The sequence below is a fragment of the Cucurbita moschata genome, unplaced genomic scaffold (assembly GCF_002738365.1).
Source record: "Cucurbita moschata cultivar Rifu unplaced genomic scaffold, Cmos_1.0 Cmo_Scf00003, whole genome shotgun sequence".
In the NCBI taxonomy this organism is placed as follows: domain Eukaryota; kingdom Viridiplantae; phylum Streptophyta; class Magnoliopsida; order Cucurbitales; family Cucurbitaceae; genus Cucurbita; species Cucurbita moschata.
In genome coordinates this window covers 3271908-3293460 of record NW_019268519.1, presented here as the reverse complement: position 1 = coordinate 3293460, position 21553 = coordinate 3271908, and the positions used below count along the sequence as shown (strand labels likewise).

The 21553-nt window shown below is 36.7% G+C and overlaps 5 protein-coding genes across 8 annotated transcripts; 4 read left to right on the top strand and 1 right to left on the bottom strand.

Moving 5' to 3' along the window:
* Nucleotides 1-1256: 1256 nt before the first annotated feature.
* Nucleotides 1257-6023, top strand: LOC111434877 (filaggrin). Of its 2 annotated transcripts, none has more exons than XM_023072213.1 (7): nt 1257-1526; nt 1684-1816; nt 1988-2091; nt 2304-2475; nt 2583-2720; nt 2805-3063; nt 3233-6023. In XM_023072213.1, exons 1-7 carry the CDS (start codon nt 1495-1497, stop codon nt 5860-5862), a joined length of 3468 nt encoding a protein of 1155 aa, XP_022927981.1. In that variant the 5' UTR covers nt 1257-1494; the 3' UTR covers nt 5863-6023. The 2 variants fall into 2 exon arrangements, with proteins under 2 accessions (XP_022927981.1, XP_022927973.1); XM_023072205.1 differs by having other exon boundaries at nt 3170-6023.
* Nucleotides 6024-7542: 1519 nt separating this feature from the next.
* LOC111434907 (60S ribosomal protein L31) lies at nt 7543-9149 on the top strand. 3 transcript variants are annotated; one of them, XM_023072247.1, is made up of 3 exons: nt 7543-7597; nt 7786-7895; nt 8617-9149. In XM_023072247.1, the coding sequence occupies exons 2-3, from the start codon at nt 7813-7815 to the stop codon at nt 8894-8896; spliced, it is 363 nt and encodes a 120-aa protein (XP_022928015.1). In that variant the 5' UTR covers nt 7543-7597; nt 7786-7812; the 3' UTR covers nt 8897-9149. The 3 variants fall into 3 exon arrangements, with proteins under 3 accessions (XP_022928015.1, XP_022928007.1, XP_022928011.1); XM_023072239.1 differs by having other exon boundaries at nt 7543-7622; XM_023072243.1 differs by having other exon boundaries at nt 7574-7690.
* Nucleotides 9150-9376: 227 nt separating this feature from the next.
* Nucleotides 9377-11701, bottom strand: LOC111434892. The gene is made up of 7 exons (XM_023072224.1): nt 11438-11701; nt 11247-11308; nt 11057-11140; nt 10796-10850; nt 10359-10494; nt 9735-9785; nt 9377-9649 (listed from the first exon to the last, which is right to left on the bottom strand). Exons 1-7 carry the CDS (start codon nt 11547-11549, stop codon nt 9550-9552), a joined length of 600 nt encoding a protein of 199 aa, XP_022927992.1. The 5' UTR covers nt 11550-11701; the 3' UTR covers nt 9377-9549.
* Nucleotides 11702-14532: 2831 nt separating this feature from the next.
* LOC111441128 (zinc finger CCCH domain-containing protein 20-like) lies at nt 14533-16098 on the top strand. The gene has a single exon (XM_023078064.1). It carries the CDS (start codon nt 14599-14601, stop codon nt 15748-15750), a length of 1152 nt encoding a protein of 383 aa, XP_022933832.1. The 5' UTR covers nt 14533-14598; the 3' UTR covers nt 15751-16098.
* A 2194-nt stretch (nt 16099-18292) lies between these two features.
* LOC111441129 (transcription factor MYB36-like) lies at nt 18293-19627 on the top strand. Its single transcript, XM_023078065.1, has 3 exons — nt 18293-18544; nt 18641-18770; nt 19006-19627. Exons 1-3 carry the CDS (start codon nt 18409-18411, stop codon nt 19454-19456), a joined length of 717 nt encoding a protein of 238 aa, XP_022933833.1. The 5' UTR covers nt 18293-18408; the 3' UTR covers nt 19457-19627.
* Nucleotides 19628-21553: the final 1926 nt, after the last annotated feature.

Sequence of the window (21553 nt, the reverse complement as noted above, 5' to 3'; positions counted from 1 at the left end):
CTTTTTGCCCCTTATAACACGACTTCGGAAGCTTTGACTTTGACCAGCAACCAACATTAACTGACAAGTGTCGGTTCTTAATGTTTTTATTTTTCTCTAAACAATATTAAGCTATGAATAAAACTAAAATTTTAAATTCCTATTTTTTATACACAAAAATAAATCAAGCATTTTGAAAGGGATGTCTTTGAAGGTGTCATTGTCATTTAATTATTATTATATATATCTTGGAAAAATAGGTGTCACTTTCTGCCCTCTTCGTGATGACATTAATTAAAAGTAAACCAATTAAAATGAAGTTAAAATAGAGGCAGAAAGTTGTTGGCCTGTTTTTTCCTTATTGTCTTACGCGTTGTATGAAATAGCCGTTGGGATCTAAACGAGAGATTTAGTCTAAATTAAATAAACTAAATCTTGTTAAAATATCATTTTTTATTCAACTTTTTATTACCTTAGTTTATTTATTTATTTATTATCAAAATTTAGAACAAACATTTACGAATCCAAAGTACAATCAAGTTGACAATCTGCTCAAGAATTTTTTAACGTGTCTAAATATTAATGATAGTGGACAAATTTTAAATTCAAATTACAGAATAAATCACTAATACTTTAAAACAAGACAAGAAAACATGCAGGTTGCTCGATTTGGTGATTGCAAAAGGTAAATAACAACAACCATCAATACCCTTTTCCTTAAATGTGTATGGTGTGAAAAATACGTTTCACTTACATTTTTTTTAAGCTATCAGATAGTTAAAGATATATATCTTGGATTAAAAAAAATGTAACTCAAACAAATTAAAGACATATATCTTCGAAAACTCTGATTTTGATTGTTGAATTAAAAAATTTATTCGTATAAATTATAGAATTTTGAATTTATATATAAATTATAGAATTTTGAATTTATATATAAATTATAGAATTTTGAATTTATATATAAATTATAGAATTTTGAATTTATATATAAATTATAGTATTTTGAATTTATATATTATGGGTTTGTAAATTGAGGAGTAAAAGTTAGAAAAATATTTTCTTTACATAAAAATATTTTTTAAAAAGTATTTAAATACAGAAATGTAAATTAGTGGGTGGAAATTGTTCGGAAAAAGAAAAAAAAAATGAAAAGGGTGATTTGGTCAATAAGAAAAAAAGTCAGCGGAGGTATGATTGGTGGGTTACCTTGAAGCTTCCCGTACCTAGGTATTCCCAATCTCCCTCGGTTTCCAAATAAACTAAAAAGTTGATCACTACACGGAAACAAAGTTCCTTTCACTTCTTCTTTCTTCGCTCCGATTTCCTTCCTTATTCATTGTTCTTCAGCCTTTGTTTTTTTCACTATTACTGTATTTTCTTCAATTGTTGAAGTTTTTGTTTCTTTTTTGTCGGCATAATCGGATACCCTATCCTTCGTGAAAAGGATTTTGTAATAAAGGAGACAGTTTTCGGTTTTGCCGCGTTGAGATCTGGTTTTGGATTCCTGCAACGATGCTGCATAAGAGCTTCAAGCCTGCAAAATGGTAGGGTTTCTTTCTTTCAATGGCTGATGAATTTTTGTTTCTGTACAAATTAGATGAATTCAAACGGAATTGTGATTTCGGATTCGTTGATTAATTGATTGAATTTGATGCATTTTTTTTCTTTTCGTTTGAATTCTATTGAATTGGCTCGGTGCAGTAAGACATCGCTGAAGTTAGCGGTTTCGCGGATTAAGCTTTTGAGGAATAAGAAAGATGTTCATGTCAAGCAGCTGAAGGGAGAATTGGCCAAGTTGCTCGAGGCTGGACAGGATCAGACGGCTAGAATTCGGGTATCGTAGTGTTTTCTTCATTTCTGGACTTGATTGTGTATATATTTTCTTCGGTTTACTTGTGTCTTTATCAAGCCACCGCTGTTTTTGAGACCTAATGTCATATCGACTTGATTATCTCTGCTCGAGCCCCTCTTTCCTGAAGAATCTATGTTTCTATCTATATTTCAGGTGGAACACTTTGTTAGAGAAGAGAAATCGAAGGAAGCGTATGAACTCATCGAAATATTTTGCGAGCTAATTGTGGCACGTATGCCAATGATCGAGTCCCAAAAGTATGTTAATTTTCTTGATTGAAATTATTTTTGTTCATTTCTCATTATCTTTTGCATATAGGATATTCTTTGATTCCAGAATATGAATTTGTAGTTTGATTTCATTTGAGCTCCGATTTCTATTGAATCAAAATTTCCCCCCCTTGTGATGAATGAAAAATTCTTGTTCTTATGTGCATTGTTATTAATTCCTTCTATGTTTTTATGTCCAGAAATTGCCCAATAGACTTGAAGGAATCAGTCTCGAGTGTCATTTTTGCATCACCCAGATGTGCAGATATTCCAGAGCTCTTGGACGTTCGTAAACACTTCAAAGCAAAATATGGAAAAGAATTTGTCTCAGCTGCAGTGGAACTACGCCCAGAATGTGGTGTGAATCGCATGGTAAGTGTTTTAGCTGTTTTGCAGTTCATAAGTTTAGGAAATGTGGATATCTACGAAAATTACTCAGTTCCATTGACTTTCCCTTTCATTTTATTACAACTTTTCAGTTGGTCGAAAAACTATCTGCTAAAGCACCTGATGGTCCGAGCAAAATTAAAATCTTGACTAAAATTGCTGAGGAATATAACGTAAAATGGGATCCTAAATCCTTTGGTGACAACATCAACCCTCCGGCTGATTTGTTGGTAAATTTTAGTTTTTAGATCATTTCCTTCACTCCTTAAGGTGATTTTTTGATCACTCCACTCCTTACGAACTTTGTTGAGCAGAATGGCCCAAATACTTTTGGGAGGGCTAGTCAAATACAGATGGAGGCTATTGGTGGCCAACCTTCACTTGATCACAATAACAGGGGATCTCCTAATATTCAGGCTCCACCCGAATCCGATGAAAGGCAACGTATACCTGAAGACCCCGTCAATCGCAATTTGAGATCAAACCATCATCCCCAGCAACCCAACTTTGCTGATGTCAATGCTAATCAAAGCAACTTCACTGGCCATCGTAATTCAGAAGCAAGATCTTCTGGTATGTGAAAAATACTTTCGATGTGATCATTGGATATATATGTATAGAAGATTGCTACTTTTCCTTGGATTTGTAATCATTGGATATATATTAATCTGGTATGCAGAAACTAGTGCAGAGGGGATGCGTAGGCACTCGAATTCTGGTGATCAAAATAGTTACGCTTCAGGCAGGCAGCATTGGGGTATGGACTTTAAGGATGCTACCTCTGCTGCGAAGGCAGCTGCTGAATCCGCAGAACTAGCAAGCCTTGCTGCCCGAGCTGCTGCAGAACTTTCTAGTCGTGGAAACATATCCCAACCATCCTCTTCAGAGTTCCATCAATCTTCATCTTATAATTTAAGGGCTGAAGGACCTCAAGGATATGCTAGCGGAAATTTGCGAGATCAACAGCTTCCTAAAGACCAAGTTGTCAGTGCCCCTCATAAAAGTTCCATGCCAGATGATAATTGGAGAGACAATGACACAAGAAGATTTATGGGGAATGATGCCAAGAATTTTAGCTATCCATCTTCAAGTGCCAGTAACAATGATGTTAACATATCAGCAACCAATTTCAATGCGGCAGACCGTTACTCTTTCAAGAACTCATCCGAACCTGGGTTTAGGGACTCCCTTGGTAGTAGTGCATCTGTGGAGAAGCAACCCAGAAAATTTGATGCTAACGCATCTGTAAACAGTTTCAATGCAGTAGATAAATCCTCTTTCAAGAACCCGTCCCAACCTGGGTTCAGTGACCCTCTTGATAGTGTGGATATGCAACCCAGAAACTTTGGTTCTAACACATCTGTCACTAATTTCAATGAATCAGATAGATACTCTCTCAAGAACCCATCTGAACCTGGGTTTAGAGTCCCTCTTGGTAGTAGTACCAGCATGGAGAAACAACCTAGAAACGTTGATGTAGAATATGTTAATGATCAGCCATTTGGTATGGGTTTTGAAAGAACTAGTTCCTATGGAGATTCGAGGATTGGAAATAGTTCAAATAAAGTTCCTTCCCATGAGAAGCTGGTGAACGATACTTACGAGAATCCTTTTGCCATGGATAAACCAAATGACCATGAAAGTACTGTTGATACGAGTTTTAACGATCATGCTAGTGCGGTCTTCGATGATTACGGTCCAGAGGATGATTGTGTTCCAGACTACGAATACCAGAGAAGACAATCTATTCTGGAACCTTCATCGCCTAAAGGGAAGGTGCCAATAAACTCAGCAACAGATGATACTTGGGTCTTCAAGCAAAACATGAATGACTCTCCTGAGAAGTCTGTTTCACACTCGCAAATTTCTGATCGTGCTTCTTTGTTTGCTGGGAATGTGGGAAGTTTTGATGATCCTTCCCATTCTGATGACTTGTTGCCGGCAACTTTTGACCATTCAGATGGACCTAGTTCTGAAAGTGAGAAAGAGCCGGAAGAATTTGAGGTCATTGGTAAAGATCACTATAGCAAATTCTCTAAGAGGCAGAATTTGCCATCTGAAAAACCAGAATGGTCTCAAAACATTAGTCATGGATCACCTGGATCTTCAGATGAGGATAATAGAAGCACGCCATCTCATCACCTCTCCTCCGAGCTTCCACTTCTCCATGAATTGAAGAAGAAAGACAGCCCACCAAGGTCTCTTGATATTCTACACGACAGTGTAATACTAGAAGAATCGACTTCAGAAAGCAACAGTGGCTTGAATTTTGGGAAACTGAAGGGTGGCCTAAGAAATCAAAAGAGTAATTCTAGGCGTTCACATGCAAGCAATTCATCAATAAGTAACTTATCATCCAAACAAGCATGTGAAAACGATGCCTCAAAAACTGCCCAGCCTACCTTAGTTTCTTCTTCGACAGCCAAGACTTCGTTTAGATCAAATGCTCGCAGTGAACTATATGATGGAAGTGTAGAAGAAAAACCAGGTGAAGAGAAGGGCCTGCGAGCCAAGTTTGATAGCTTTAACTCGAATCTTGATGATTCAAAGGATAATTTCTCGGATTATACTGTTAGAAGTGATCAAGAGCGGCACAAAAACAAAGAGGTGGATGAAATATCAAAGAAGCCAGCCCCAACAAGAGTAGGAGTGAAGTATCCTGGTTTCCATGATGACGATGATTCTGAAGAAGATTCACCTGGACAAAATGTGGAAAATAGTCCTCATCGAGTTATGGGTCTTTCTAGACGGACCAAAGCATCTCCTAAAACTCCAAGTTCACGTATGGAGGACTCCTACGGGACACCCACGAGTCATGAGGATGTAAGTGAGAGAAAAGCTTCAAGGAGTTATGATGCATCCAAATCTCCATTGAAGGCAAAGACTGGAACAAGATACTCTGATCACTATGAAAGTTCAAGGCAGCCTCAATCATCTAAACCTTTCAACCAAACTCCTGAAACTAAGAGGTCCTATAATGAGGAAAGGTTGAAATCTTCTGCGAAGGAACGGCAATCCTATTATCCTCCTCCAGAGTTAGATAGGCTGGGCAATTTCGAGAGTTCGAGGGGGACAACTGCAGCTTCAGCAAAGACTCGGGCTCAATCAAGCAACTCGGAGCAGTCTCAATCAATGAAACCTTCCAAACCAAGTCCTGAAACCAGAAGGTCTTTCCATGAAGAAAGACCAACATCTTCTACGAAGGAACGGCTATCCAATCCTTCCCCGAAAATGGAAACACAAGACAACACTGAGAGTTCAGAGAAGGAGAAGACCAAGGCAGTTGAGAAAGCCAGTCATGTTCACCCAAAGCTTCCCGACTATGACAACTTTGCAGCACACTTCCTTTCACTCCGACAGAATAACAAGTAAATCTAGTAGCTTGGCGTTGAATATACCTATACCTATACATATATAGTATATCTATTTTTTGATTTATTATTTGAATTTGTGTGTCGCTCTTTGTTATATAGCTCTTATTCATGATTACAACTCTATAGGGATGTGCAGGTTAAAGGAGACAATTTGATTCATGATTTGTAGTTGTCTGAAGCTAATGAAAACTACATAAAAAACTTCCCAATTAGCCAAAAGAAGTATCTGCATGCATCAAGATAAAGCTAGAATAAGAAGTGATTCACAAAATCTATTGAAGGGGAGATGTGTTGTTGAAAATCTGATTGTTCCCTTTAGAGAAATGCTCTGACAGGCTTAAGCCACAAGATCTCCTTTTTTCCTTTCTTAAAAGCAGGAAAGAAGGCTCCCATATTGGATGGCAAGGGAGTTTTCCAACCAAAAGATGATAGGATCTCAGGGCTATCAACACAAAGATTTACCTTAAGAATGTACATCAGTATTAAGACAATACAAGCTCATCTTCTCTAGAACTGCTCGTCTCTCTCGGTTCTGCATGGTCTCTTTATGGGAAGAATTTTGAAGCTCCCCATTTAAAAGGAAAAAAAAAAAACACCATCCATAGTTTACTTGGACTGTCCATGACTATGACAACGAGCACCAAAGTTGACACATTTTAAAATAGGATTAAAATAGATTTTTTTTTTTTTTTTAATTTTAATATTTTGATCAAACTCTTCTAAATAGTCTTTATTATAAGACTAATTAAGTTTTAACAGAGGGCGGCTTTTGCTAAAACTCGAGCAATGCAGCAAGCAATTAGGCATTGCTTTCATTTGGTTGTTTTAGTGAGATTATATTCTTCCTCAAGCTTGGAGTTGCTCTTAGCTGGTCGGGTTGCCGACCCGCAGACCCGTTTCGTTGCCATAGTAGGAAGGGGTTCTTAGTAGAGAAAACAATCGCTAAGAAATAGAGACAAATGAGTGGCTGTGTAGCATGCTCCAAATTATTTAAATGATAGAGAACAAAGGCGTAGTTTAGTGAAAATATTATTAGATTAAATGTTGACCTCAATCTTTAATAACTAAAATTTTATTTTAATTTAATATTTAAATCTATATATTTATTTATTTTGGTTTCTAAATTATCATTTTTGTTTTGAAAATAAAATTTTAGATTTCAATACTAATTTAGTCACTATACTACTTTTGCCTGAGTTTCTATACTTTCAAAATATATTTTTAATTCATTTTGGTAATCTTTTTTTAGTTTTATTAATTGTTTATTTTTAATTCATTTTGGTAATCTTTTTTTAGTTTTATTAATTGTTTATTTTTAATTCATTTTGGTAATCTTTTTTTAGTTTTATTAATGGTTTATAAATTTTACACACGACTAATATCACATGCAAATCTATTATTATATATATAATTGATTTTTTTTTTTAAATGAAATGAACTGAGTATAGTCACTTTTAAAAGTATAAAAATCAAACAAAAAATGAACTAAAATTAAAATATTTCACCTTAAAAGTATATAAACTAAAATGAAATAATATAAAAAACTAAAATAGTATTTAAACTAGAATTTTAATTTTAAAAAAATAATGTGGGCTTATTCTTCCTTGGGCCGCAATCACTACTAAGCCCAATGGATCAAAACACTGATAAATTGGTACGACCCTGAAATTAGGGTATTGTGCAGATTTAAGTTGTACCCCCTCATCCTGGTGCATCCTTCAAACCCTAACAAGGTCGCTCTGCTTCTGCCATTTTTAGGTTATCTAAAGTTTCGATTTCTTTGCTCAAACGGATTGAAATAGATAGGCAATCGCCTTCGTGACGTTGTTGGTTTTGCTTTTATGCTGCTTTCGCTTCGGATGTCAATTTCTTGACATTTTGTTGTTTTCATTATTCATGTTTTCGTTTTAACCTGTTGCAGGTGTAATCGAAGAAGCCGACTGTAGATATGGTTGAGAAAACGAAGGGGAGGAAGGAGGAGGTGGTCAGCAGAGAGTACACCATCAATCTACACAAGCGTCTGCATGGCTGGTACCAACTCATTCTTACATGTTCTTCCTTGCGTATTTACTCATTCCTCGCTATCAACTGATGTCATACTGCTGCCCAATTAGATCTGTAAGCTAGTTTTTGATGTTCGGCCAATATATATGGCGAAAGAATTTCAATTGCTTATGTTTTGAAAATATTTTCATTACGAGGCCCTTTTTCTCATGATTTTAATTGTGTAAACTTGTAATCTGGCAACTGTTGTGGTAGGTCAACTTGGTTATTTGTGTCGGTATATACTTAATTGTTGAAATTTCTATAAGATTAGAGCTTGGGGACGAAGGATAAATTTTATCGGTGAATTTCTTTACGAACACGTATCAGTTGATCAAAGAACAATCGCATGAACTGATAGTAGAGGGGTATTGAATATGAAGATGAGATCGAGAAGAGTAATAATAGCTAAATGTTGGGGAATTTTTATCTAAATTTGTACCACAAACCGTGAAGAGAAAGAGATTTCAATATAGGTAGTAGTAAGTTTCTCAGGCGTCTGTTATGTATTGTAAACTATTGGACAAGCGGATTGCTTATGCGCTGTTCCTTCTGTCATAACGCTCATTTCCATTAGTAGTTTCTCCTCTTGCATTTTTGTGTTCTTAGTTTTTTCCCCTAATTTTAATTTCAATCGTGAATTTGTGTACGATTTTGTAACTGTAACAACTCCCTAATTCTTATGCTTAACTTGAATTCTAAATAACAGCACCTTCAAGAAGAAGGCTCCCAAGGCCATCAAGGAGATAAGGAAGTTTGCAGAGAAGGCAATGGGAACAAAGGACGTCAGGGTGGACGTGAAATTGAACAAGCATATCTGGAGCAGAGGAATTCGAAGTGTTCCAAGGAGAATTAGAGTTCGTATTGCACGCAAGAGGAACGACGACGAAGATGCAAAGGAAGAACTGTATTCGCTAGTCACCGTTGCAGAAATCCCAGCAGAAGGTTTGAAAGGATTAGGGACTAAGGTCATCGATGAAGAAGACTGATCTGATTCTCATACCGTTTGCCTTGTTACCTGGTACTTCCAACTTTTGGTGAAATTTTCGGTACAAGACTTGTTTCGAGTCAGAGTTATCCTTCATTGTCCTCCTTTTGGTGCACTTGTTTATTTCACTTTGAATTCACTATTGGAAGCAGTTGATTGATTTAGTTATATTTAGTTTTTGGATTGTGTTTTTAACTTGAGAGGTTCTTCTCTTACACTTAATTTTGGCATCAATTTCACCTTTCATGTCTGAATTTTCCTCTTCTTTAACGCCCTGTTTCATACCCATTGCAAATTCAAGTGGCAGTATGGAACGCTGATGATATGAACCATAAGAGTTGGGCTATCATCATATGATAAAATGCTGTGTATCTTCAAAGATCTAATCAGGTAGTCTGGCATTCTTTATGACATCTTATTTTAAGAATTGTGCCCATTTGCCTATCTTACATGTTTCTTGTTTACAAATTCACTTTCAACATGAATTAAAAGACGAATAAAAGCATTGATTATAAGACTGCTTTATCAAACTATGAATATAATAAAAAATAAGATGTCGGCTATTGCATACTACTAACAGAGATGCATACTATCAGCTTAGTAAGAACATAGGATACAAATTGATTACAAATTTAAGAGACGTCCATCAAGTTTTCAGTTAGCTTTATAAGAATACATATAGCCTCTAAGTTTTCGTATTTCCTCGGACGATTCGGCCAGCAAATGATCCACATACAAACAGATTCCAGCCCCGCTGCAATCAACAGAAGCGTATGAGCACATAGTGAGTTCGAAAGTTCATGTCGAAGTCGTAATCTTTTTCATTTTTCAAAAACTACCTGAGAGGACCAAAAGGACGCCAGATAACATCCCATCGAAACCTAGGCAAACTGCAATCCATACAAACATTATAAACTGTAAATTTATTATCATCAAAATAACAAGCTTAAGATCACCCTTACAAGGGCATACCAACAGGTATGAAAAATGATCAAAAGGAAAGAATTCGTTGGAAGAGGCACTATATGACTACTACTATTTGTGCATTATGACTACGCTGTACTTTGCTTACTCTATCTCTCTTCTGTTATTACAAGTCGAATACCCTCGTGTAAGGTTGTATCTCAACCTGCCATGGTAGTGAAAACCTCTCTTTCCTGCTACTGTACATTTCAGCAATGAAATTTTCTTCTTACATACATGGACTAGCAATGAAATTTTCTTCTTACATACATGGACTAGACATACGAAGTTGGTACAATTCGCCATTCACAACATACTGCTCTCTAGGAAAATGGGCAAAAGAACTAAAAACAAGACCATTTGCATCCATCAACAAACGAGGTAAATAAGAGATTTTAATAGACAAGTCAGACATACACTACAGGTCAGTATGTATATCTTCATTCAGGAGCATAACTTTGGGGGGGAAAAAAAATGATTCGAGAGTTTTCCCACCATACCTAATCATAAAGTATAACCAGAAAACTGAGAGTAGGAAGCCAATGAAGAACGAGCACCATAGCCATCGCCTGTGGTAATTTGACTTGCTAACAATCCCAATGATCGAAAATGAACATGCTAAAATAGCAACCCAATCTGTAGAATTTCAATTGTTGATATTAGCAAGCAAAGATCTCAACAGAGCATCACAGTATATAACTAACTTAAAACCATGACTACAGCTCAATAGAACACGGAAGTGAACTTGGCCATTGCAATATTTGGATATGGGGGGGGCTTTTTTGTGTTTCCATTTTGTTCAAGAAATGTTATGGTTTTAAAAAATAAAAGAAACTTTGCCGTGAAATTATCTTCAACATTTGAAGCAAATTGATGGGGTGAGAATCAAACATGCAATAATGAGTGTAAAATAAAGGAGAAATTTGTAAAAAAGAACCTGCAGCTATGATCATCCATGAGCTAACATCCTCCATAAAGTAAGCATGATAACGCTGCAGAAGAGAAAAAAGAAACATCAGTATAATGCAAACTCCATAAGTTTAATGTATCCTTTGCAAGTAATGTGTCCGTCACTAAAGCATATAGAAGTAGAACAATTAAACTGGAGTTAAGTTCTTTCAAACTACTGCAAAATATGAACACCATCTGAAGAGGAACAGTACAGGGCAGGATAAGATTCTCAGAGAAAGTAGCATACCAGTTCCCATGGAGATGAAACCTGGTGAATGATCGAGTAAAGAAGGAAAATCGCGAAGCAAAAAAGAAATGCCGCAAACACAGTCTGATGAACAGTCAGGCACAGAGAAGAAAACAATCAGACACGAGAATCCAAAATTTTCTTCGAATACAGAAAAATTAGGAATATACAATATACAGTCAAACGATACCCTCCATAAAAGACTCTGTTGATCATTTGCCCTTTCGAAGGAACGAACCATCTCCTCTTGCGCTGTCAATCAAACACCGAATTAGGGCAAAAGTACAACAAAAAGAAAGAAGTATGAGAAATTAGTTCAAAGAATGAATCCAGTAAAGATTTCTACTAGAAGAGAAACTTCAGAGAGAATTGATTGATTACCTTGGCTGTCGATGGGACGGGAATCGTCAATGGATGGATCATCCCGAGTGGGTAGAGACAAGCCATCTTCCCGAGATTTCATCAAAACTCTAGCTAACTTCTTGATCGCCATCGCCTACTCCGTGATCAGGTGGTTCACGGCTCGCAACCAAAATTGAAGAAGCCACAGCCAAATAGCCGTAGACTAAACCACCGCCTTCGTCACGAACCCTAACCAGCGCTAACTCTAGGTCAACAAAGCCAATCCAGTCCTGCTCCTAAGTCACAACTGCACAATTGGCATTTACCTCAATCCAAATAATAATAATAAAACAATTTTCTATTTTTTTATTGGATGATAATTTTTTTGGGTTAATTCTTTTAATAAATAAGTGATTTTAAAAATCAAGTTTTAGCTTTTTTAAAGAGAATTATTATTATGAAATAACTATATTTTAAAATAGCTATCGTACCCATTGAGACAGTCACAAACATTTTATAACAAATATTATTATTATGTGTCACAATCGTACTGCAAGTAATAGTAAAATAACAATTGTATCACAGTTGTTCTAACTTAACTAACAAGTCAGTCTGTCAAATTTGAATTTTGCATATAATATTAATGTAAAACATGAGCTAATAAATGGGTCGAAAATAATTTAAAAGAAATCAAAATTACAATTTTTTTTCTAATAAATTTAAATAAAATATACCATTATTTAAAAATAAAAAATAAAAAGGAAAATGGGTATGTTCCATTTTCGGACTACAACCCCCAATTTCGTCCCGTTCGCGGGGATGTTTCACCATTACTCTCTCTCTCCATAAATATATATTATTATATACATATTAATATATTAATAAAAAAATATCTAATGATATTTTAATATAAATGAAGTATTTTCTTATAAATAATAATCTTATTCGCCCGTGAAATTACAAAGCTTTAAAACTATTATTCACAAAACCGAAATAATGAATAAATGATTTTCATACAAAAAATAAAAAAAAATCCGAACGAGATAGCGACAAGATTCGCGATATCTAGGCAACAACGACAACCCCACAAACGATATTAGAGACCACCCGCAACCGTAAACATTATCCGAATTGGTTTGCCAGCGTGTCACTGTCAAAGCATCTGATTGGACATTTACTTAGTGCAGTTAGGTTGGCACGAGTGAGGTTAATATTTCTCCCTTCATCTCATCCGCTTATCAAACCAAATCCAAATCCAAATCCAAATCCCTCTCCCTTTACCTCACCATCAATTTTCTTTTTCTTTTTCTTTTTCTTTTTTAATTATAAACATTAATATTTAAAAAAAAATTAAAAAACAAATTGATCTTATCCACTTTCACTTCCACTAATCCGAAAGTGCTTTCCCCCCTCTTTTTTAAGGGTTATTCCATGCTCTCGTTCTCAATGACATAAAAGCTACGTGGATTCTACTTTATAGACAAAGGGGTCTAATTTTAATTATTTCCAAGCTTTATAATGTTTTAAATCTATAATTACACGTCCACGTCACACTTATTAATCGAGTTAATTAAGTGAGCATGTCATCGTCACCCGTGCAGATAAGATAAATTTAGTAGTCCCTTGTCCAACTAAATTAACTAAAAGACAGCCAACTTGTAAATTTACTATCCATATATAATATAAAACTGAAAAATATCTTTTTTTTTTACCTTAAGTCAAAAAATTCTTTTTAATGTAAGGCAATGTCGAGGCTGTAGGGGAGTCCACGTAAGGCTGCGTTTGGGTAGGACGTAGGAACCTCGGTGTCCATTCACACTGAGTCTATAATGACACGTTTACGGTCAAACAGGCCGTAGTGGACGCGTGGATTAATTTTACGGCACAAAAGTTTCTGTCGCTCGTTGGGTAGGTGTTCAAATATTGACACGTGTACGGAAGAAGTAATTTAATTTAATTTAAGTTAGTGGGAATTCTGTGTTTGTCGGTATATAAGTCCTTCGTTTGTGCCATGTGTCCCCTTGCGTTGTGTCACCTTCTAAATCTTGCTATCTGTTGACTGTGCAAGCGATGTGCCACGTCAGCGAGTGTGACATAAATTCAAATAATATAATATATAATATATATATGCTACATTTTCTTCACAAATGGCAGTCTTATGGCATTCTTTGTGAGAATTTAAAATATTATTTAAAAGGAAATGTATGATTTATTTTGTTGAATTAACTTAGGGTTAATTTAGGGACTTGTTGCATGTAGGTGAGCATTTATTTGTTATGTATGATTAATGTGATGGGGTTTCATTTTGATTTGATAGATGTTGACAATATATGTATAATATTGGGGTTATTTAAATTTAGCCAAATTTTCAAAAATATTATAATAAAATATTATTACGTGGCAGTAGGGCCCACCGGCCTTGTCCTATGGTCAAGCAGCCATGCTTTGCCATTTTCGAACCAACAAAATGAGTGCTTTTGTCTAAAGTTTTTAAACCTTTTTGTAATAATAATGCATCAAAAATATTAATTCGTAAATAAAAATATTTATTTCTAAAATATTTTTGTAAAAATAAATAATAGGAGGGTGATCTGGAATGCAGTAAAAAGAAAATTTGAGATTCTATTTAAATTTTGTTTTGCTTTTAAATAAGGATAATAACGAATATTTTATTAAAAAAATAGATGTCTTGTCTATATTAAACTATTACCGTACAAAATAACGAGGTTGGTAATATGGACAAGCTATAGTTATCCGTTACAAGTATTTAATTTTCTATGGTTACGTAAGTTGCGGAAATAAATTGTGTTATTAATTATGTGAAAATGGAAATTTATAAAGACAGTACGGTGACCGTATGATGAGTAACAGTACATGTAAGATCGTGCCACGTGGATGTTGAGGTTACTATAATATCCCAATATTGACGTCCTGGAACCCTCTAGAACCGTTGTTTTTAATCTGACGGTAACGGCTGGGGGTGACTAGAGAAGTCACGTTACCGTCTTTTTTTCTTTTTTAACCGAGCCGAAAAATGGGTAATGGAGTTGAGGTATTTAACTTAACCACGGTTGAGTTAACCTAATCGTAGTAGATGGTTTGGTTCTCAAGTAGTTTATAAACGCCATGGGTATGGCGGTTGTTTTGGCAAGGTGTTGCGTCTGAAACTATAATCCTCCACCGTCACTCTCCGGTTGAAAATGGTGATCGGCCAACGCCACCGACCTGGACCGTTGCTTCATATCACTCCATTGACGATACCGGAGGAACCTGCGAACCAGACGCGGCTTCCTTTTCCTCTGAGTGGAATCTCGGTGAGTTCTGATGACAATGCTAACGGCGGCGATTATTCTCCCTATCATTTGCAGGAAGTCCTTGCGGCATTTCAGCGATATCTGCCTTCGACGAGTGAGTCGGAGATTGAATCTAATTTGGAGTTGTCCGGCCGGGAATCGGATGTTCCGGTGGATGCTTACTCTTGCGATCAATTTAGAATATTTGAGTTCAAGGTGAGGAAGTGTACGCGTGGACGGTCTCATGATTGGACGGAGTGTCCGTTTGCTCATCCTGGCGAGAAGGCTCGCCGGAGAGATCCGAGGAAGTATCATTACTCCGGTACGGCGTGCCCCGACTTTCGAAAAGGTAGCTGCAAAAAAGGCGAGTCGTGCGAGTTTGCGCATGGTGTATTTGAATGTTGGCTCCATCCTTCACGTTACAGGACTCAGCCGTGCAAGGACGGGATCAACTGTCGTAGGAGAGTTTGTTTCTTCGCCCATACTCCCGAGCAACTTAGGGTTTTGCCTCAGCAGAGCCCGAGAGACGCGAATTCGCCTGACTCATATGAGGAATCTCCTCTGCGGCAGTGTTTGGATGGAACCTGTGCGAAATCGCTTCCGTTTCTGTCTTCTCCGGTGTCTGTTTCGCCGTCGGCGACTCCAGTTGACTCTCCACCGATATCGCCGATGACTAGGTCGCTCGCCCGGTCTCTTGGCTCAAGTTCCGTCAATGAAATTGTCGCATCCCTCCACATGCATCTAAGCAAGGTGAATTCTCTACCATCTTCCTGGAATGTTCAAATTGGATCTCCCGGTTATCCGTCTCGAATCCGCCCTGGATTTTGTAGCCTTCCAACAACACCAACTCAGCCTCCAACAGGTCCAGGAGTTGGGTTGCTAGACTTCACGAACCGTGGATTTGTGGAGGAACCGGCAATGGAGCGAGTCGAATCGGGAAGGGAGCTGAGGGCAAAGATGCTGCAGAAACTGAGTGAGGAAAATTCTTTGGACTTGGCTGATTCAGGCCCTTCAGACTGCACACCGGACGTTGAATGGGTATCAGATCTGGTAAACTGAGTCTGGAAATTCAACTTTTGGTTGGTTAAAAGGGAGTTTTCTCTAATCACCATTCAATTCTGATTTTATGAAGGAAAAAAAAAAATATATAGCCTAAGCCATGCCGTTTGTTTCATATGTATATACATAATGGAAAGTAAGCTGAAACTGATGAAGATAGGATTGAATTATTAGTTGTATGAGCCTTAAATGTCTGTATATATGGCTCTGCTCTAGATTTTGATGGAGAAGAAAAGAATTCCGTCTGACTTCATGTATAGCTAATTAGTACTGATCGATCATTGTGATTATGTTGGAAGTTAATGTTATTCCTAATGCAATTTCATGGATGAACTTGACTTAAATTACTGATCCAGATATTGTGTTTGTTTGTGATGAGCTTTCGTGTTGGTCATGCAAAATTGGAGGAGATATTTCCCTGATTGATTCTGCCCCTGCTTTTACACAGGGAATAAGATCAATGCAAATATTTTCCATACCTGGATGGATGGTGTGGGTAGAAACAGGGGAATTCAGATATGGGGGAATCGATTCGAGAATAACTTGAAAATTGAAGTGAATCTTTATGTGTTGACCTTTCCAAACTCGTGCTTTTGTTTTTTTTGTTTGTTTGTTTGGGATTGATGTATTATACTAATTTTAATTGAATTCAACAAATGGATAGTAATTTAATCTTTACTTTAAGGTGTAAATTGGATGTGTATTGATGTTGATATTAGTTCTGGATTGTTTGATGTATTCAAAATTTTAGGGGTCGAGTTTTGGGCTTAAATAATATATGAATGATTCTCAACCATCAACTGGTATGTGTTACCACTCGAGAAGCCAACGTGAAGGAATCGGGTTATTTTAACCGTTTAAATGGGCTTCGACTTGATTTCAATGGGTTTTTTTTTTTTTTTTTACGACGATGTTCATAGTCCATAAGTGCTTAATAGATATATATTATTCGCTTTTAACTCTTGCGTATTTATAAGACGTGCTACGTTCTATTTTCCTGGTTGACATATTACTCGATATCTGACTCTGATACCATTTTGTAACATTTCAAATTACCATTTTGTAACATTTCAAATCTATCGTTATCAAATATTGTTCGCTTTAGCTTATTATGTATTATCGTCAGCTTTATGATTTTACTATTTTGGAGAGGATTCTATATCCTTACGAGGAATGTTCCATTCTCATTGGTACATTGTCCGATGTCTAACTTTGATTCCATTTGTAACATTGCCCGATGTCTAACTTTGATTCCATTTGTAACATTTTCAAGTCCACAGTTAATAAATATTGTCCACCTTGACTTGTTACGCTATTAGAAAGAGGTTTCTACACTATTAAAATGAAATGTTCCGTTTTACTCTTCAATCAATATAAGATCACACCCCACGTGTGCGATTTTTTGACCTTATTTTATAGTTGGTTTTGTTGATTTCATGACCTTGTTCGTTTATTTTGTTGAGATGGAATAATCGGAGCAAACTATAATCTTTTTAGAAATTTGTGAAATGAGCTATTTAGACCTAGTTTGAGTAACCAAGTGGGAAGACAACCCAATTGAAGCTAGAATTTTTTAGAGAGCCATGTGTATGCAACTTTTAAGCCAATTGATCACGAGTAGCGTCTCAATGTTACTTTGGGTGTCTTGACGATGTGAATTTCAACTTCATGCCATGCTTGATGGTACGAATGACTGACCAATGATGAAGATTGTCTCGATGATGGTGTCTGACGCTCAATGACATATCTTGTTACTCGCTTGCTGGTATAACATAGATGTCTCTCTGTCAATAGTCAATCAATCAGGCAAAGCAGGAGCCAAGCCAACACAGCGGGTCTCAACCACCCAAACAATGTTATCCCTAAAACACAAATTTTTATTGTAATTAATTTATGTGAAGTCATTCTTTGTAAGGGTGTGGAAACATCTCCATAACATATGCCTTAACCATTAGACTAACGGCGATACGTGACGAGCCAAAGCGGACAATATCTGTTGTAGTGGGTTTGGGCTGTTATAATTAGTATTAGAGTCAGACACCGAGCGGTGTACCAACAAGGACGTTGGGCTCCCAAGGAGGTGGATTGTGAGATCCCACATTGGTTGGAGAGATAAACGAAGCATTCTTTATAATCATGTGGAAACCTCTCCCTCGTGTATGCATTTTAAAACTGTGAGACTGACAATGACAGGCCAAAGCGGACAATACTACTAGCGGTGAGCTTAGACTGTTACAAATAGTATTAGAGTCATACATTGAGCAGTGTGTCAACGACGCACCTCTAGTAGATGCGTTTTAAAACTGTGAAGCTAACAATTATAAGTAACTGACAAAATCTGACAATATCTATTATTGGTAGGTTTGAGCTCGAGCATTAATGTGTAAAGAGTACAAAGTGAGAAACCGCGTAAAATCCCGTAAGGAGTAAGAAAGAGTAACAATATAAGCAAAAAGCATTTGGTATTTAGAGCTTGAAATGGCAACCAGTTCGGAGAGCAGAAGCATGCCGTCTCCATGCGTTCCCCACATGTGCACCCTCCCTTTGACCACTCCCTCTTCTCCCTTCCCATTGCCCATTCCCCATCATACTATATATATATACACACCATAGCTCCATCCATGGCGGCCCTCTCTCTCTAAACTCGTCTCCTTCTCCATGGGAAGAGCTCCTTGCTGTGACAAAGCCACCGTCAAGAGAGGCCCATGGTCTCCTCAAGAAGACGCCACTCTCAAAGCCTTCATTCATAAACATGGCACTGCTGGCAACTGGATCGCTCTCCCTCGCAAAGCTGGTTTTTTTTTTTTTCCTCTTCTTTTTCTCTTCGTCTTACACAAGTTTGTTATTGTTTAACCGGTCGCCCGGCCTGTTTCGTGTTTCTCCGCTGTAGGACTTAACCGCTGCGGCAAGAGCTGTCGTCTCAGGTGGCTGAATTATCTCCGTCCAGACATCAAACATGGCGGCTTTACCCTCGAGGAAGACAACCTTATTTGTACCCTCTATTCCACTCTCGGAAGTAGGCAAGTGAAAACAAAGGATTTTTTATGGCTAGGTTTTGATATTTGATTTAGTTATTTAAATTAGATTGACGGTGAGATTTCTCCCTATTCTCTTAATCCTAGTATTTATAAGAACGTGAGACAGACAATATTTGCAAACAGATAGAGACAGACAATATCGATGAGTAGACACTTATGTTCCATTAATATAATTACGAAATTTAATGATGTTTTATTTATTTATTTTAAAATTCAGGTGGGCTGTTATTGCATCACAATTACCGGGAAGGACGGATAACGATGTAAAAAACCACTGGAACACGAAGCTGAAGAAGAAATTCAATTCATTTTCCGAACGGCCAGCTCCCACAATCGCGGCCGCAACCCAGCAGAATGCGATTACCAACATGGCATTTCCAGCCAACGCGCCGCCGTATTCCGCCGCTGCAGATTGGATAAGATTGGATGAACAAATGGACGGAAACTTGATGTTTGCAGATGCTAATTTTGATTTCAAACACGACCCAGAAGATCAATTCCCAATGTTGTGGAATCCACAAGAGTTATCCACTTCCTCGTCTAATTCTTCGCTACCCATAGAGCAAAACCAGCTCCCATTTGGTGGGAACGCCGGCGAAGCTCTACTGAGTTATGGATTTTATCAATACCCATATGGGGATGTAATGGAAGGATTGGATTTCAAGTAAGATGGGAGGAATTAAGGTTTAATTAAGGAATTAATAAGGATTGATTATGGTAATTAATTAGAGTGGGAGGAGAATGGAGGACTTGGTCAAGAAAGGACATGTTGTGTTGTTAGAGTTTGTTTGAATATCATATGGTTTCATTTGATGAAGTCAGCGAAGACTTTGTTTGTTTCTGACTCGTCAGTGCTCACAAACCTTGTGTTTGTTAAAGCTAAGAATTTCTTTTTATTTATTTATTTTAATTTCACTACAAGCTCAAAATGTCCACGTGTCCCTTTTGAATTGCTACACAAAGATCCTTTTTTTTCTTTCTCCATAATAATATTAATAATTTTGTATGGACTCAAAATTAATATTAGAATATAGTTTTAAATGGATAAAATAGATAAGACAACCTTATTAGATACGTGCTAATGTATTAATTACTAGATAGGTCCATTTTAGTCGTATGACATAAGGGGATTTCCCATTTAGACTGGAAATTAGGGAGGGAGTGGAGAAAATCTTTTCTCAAATGAGCCCAGTGTCTAGCTTTGATACCATTCGTAACGGTCCAAGTCCACCGGATATTGTCCTCTTTTGACTGTTACAAATGGTATCAGAGCTAGACACCAGACGGTGTGTTAGAAACGACGCTGAGTCTAGGGTGGACACCAAGCAATGTGCCAGCAAGGATGCTGAACCATAAAAGGAGTAGGTAGTAAGATCCCATGATAAGATAAGGAATCACTACAAGCGGAGTAAGATTCGGATTACCTTGTTGGTTGAATATCTCAAGGCAATAACACTTTATTGAGATTCGAATCACTCCACAAGCGAGATTGATCATGTTGAGCTTGAATGATTCTACATGTAACCTAAACTACATAGAATTGCAAAGAAACTTAGCCATTGGCTAAAGAAAAGGACAAATGCTTTTTTTACTGTATTTTTCGAGTCCCTACAAATACAACATATCTTCATATAGCCTCAAAATGAAAGGCATTCCAAGAATTGAAATATTCGTACTTAATGGTCATAATTAACTTGTAATTGAAGTAAATAAAAAGTCAAAAAAATACAATAACTCTACATTACTCTAAATTGTAACCCACACAAAATTTATAACAATCAAACTCATTCTTGTTCAATGTGGCATGAATTGAAACATCTTTTAATAATTTTGACAAACTTTTCTTCACACTTTCATTAAAGTATATTGTATGATTGATGTCTTTTGGTTCATATCATCCCACATCGGTTGGGGAGGAGAACGGAACATTTCTTATAGATGTGTAGAAACATCTCTCCAACATATGCGTTTTAGGGTTGAGGGAAAGCCCAAAGAAGACAATATCGACTCGCAGGAGACTTGAGCCATTACCTTAATAACTTTGCTGAGATTTAAATTTTTTTTAGGGACAAAAGGGTATTTTTATTAATTATTATTAAAAAAAAAAAAAGTGATGAACATTAAATTTTATTAGTACATAAAAGATATTTGAAAGTGCGAGGAAAGAGAAAAATGGAGGAGAAAATATTATTAAAACCTTTTTTGTTTTTTCCGAAGTCCGAATGAGCGAGAAATGAAAACTTCCCGCCTTGCCAACGCCTTCACTCTTCCCGCATTGCTCCGGAGCCTTCTCCGACATCCTTAAGCCTAGAGGATCCACGGTAACGTTTCTCCTCAAACCCTAATTTACTAATTCCTTTTCATCTTTCATAGCACTATATGTCATTTCTTCAAGTTCGTTTATTAGCATCGTACTCATACTCATTTTAGCATTCGTTCATGTAAAATAGTTGTAATTTTCTGCATGACCTAAAATTCGACGAATTAATAATATCAGATCATCGTCTATAAAAAATCTTCCGTCACGCTCGAATTTCGTTGATCTCCGCTCAGAATAAGCGAAAAGCTTTGATCTGGTGTTGTTCCTTTCTTTCGTGTTTGGCAGGTTCATTTTCCTTAACTGACTGCAGAAAGATTAGCGTTGGAGTGATTTTGATCATTATCGATGATCAGTTTATGATATGTAATTTAAGGGGTAAATGTTGTCCAATGGGTTATCTGAAAATGATTTTTATTCGCTTGTTAACCAGCATTTTGCCAAACGG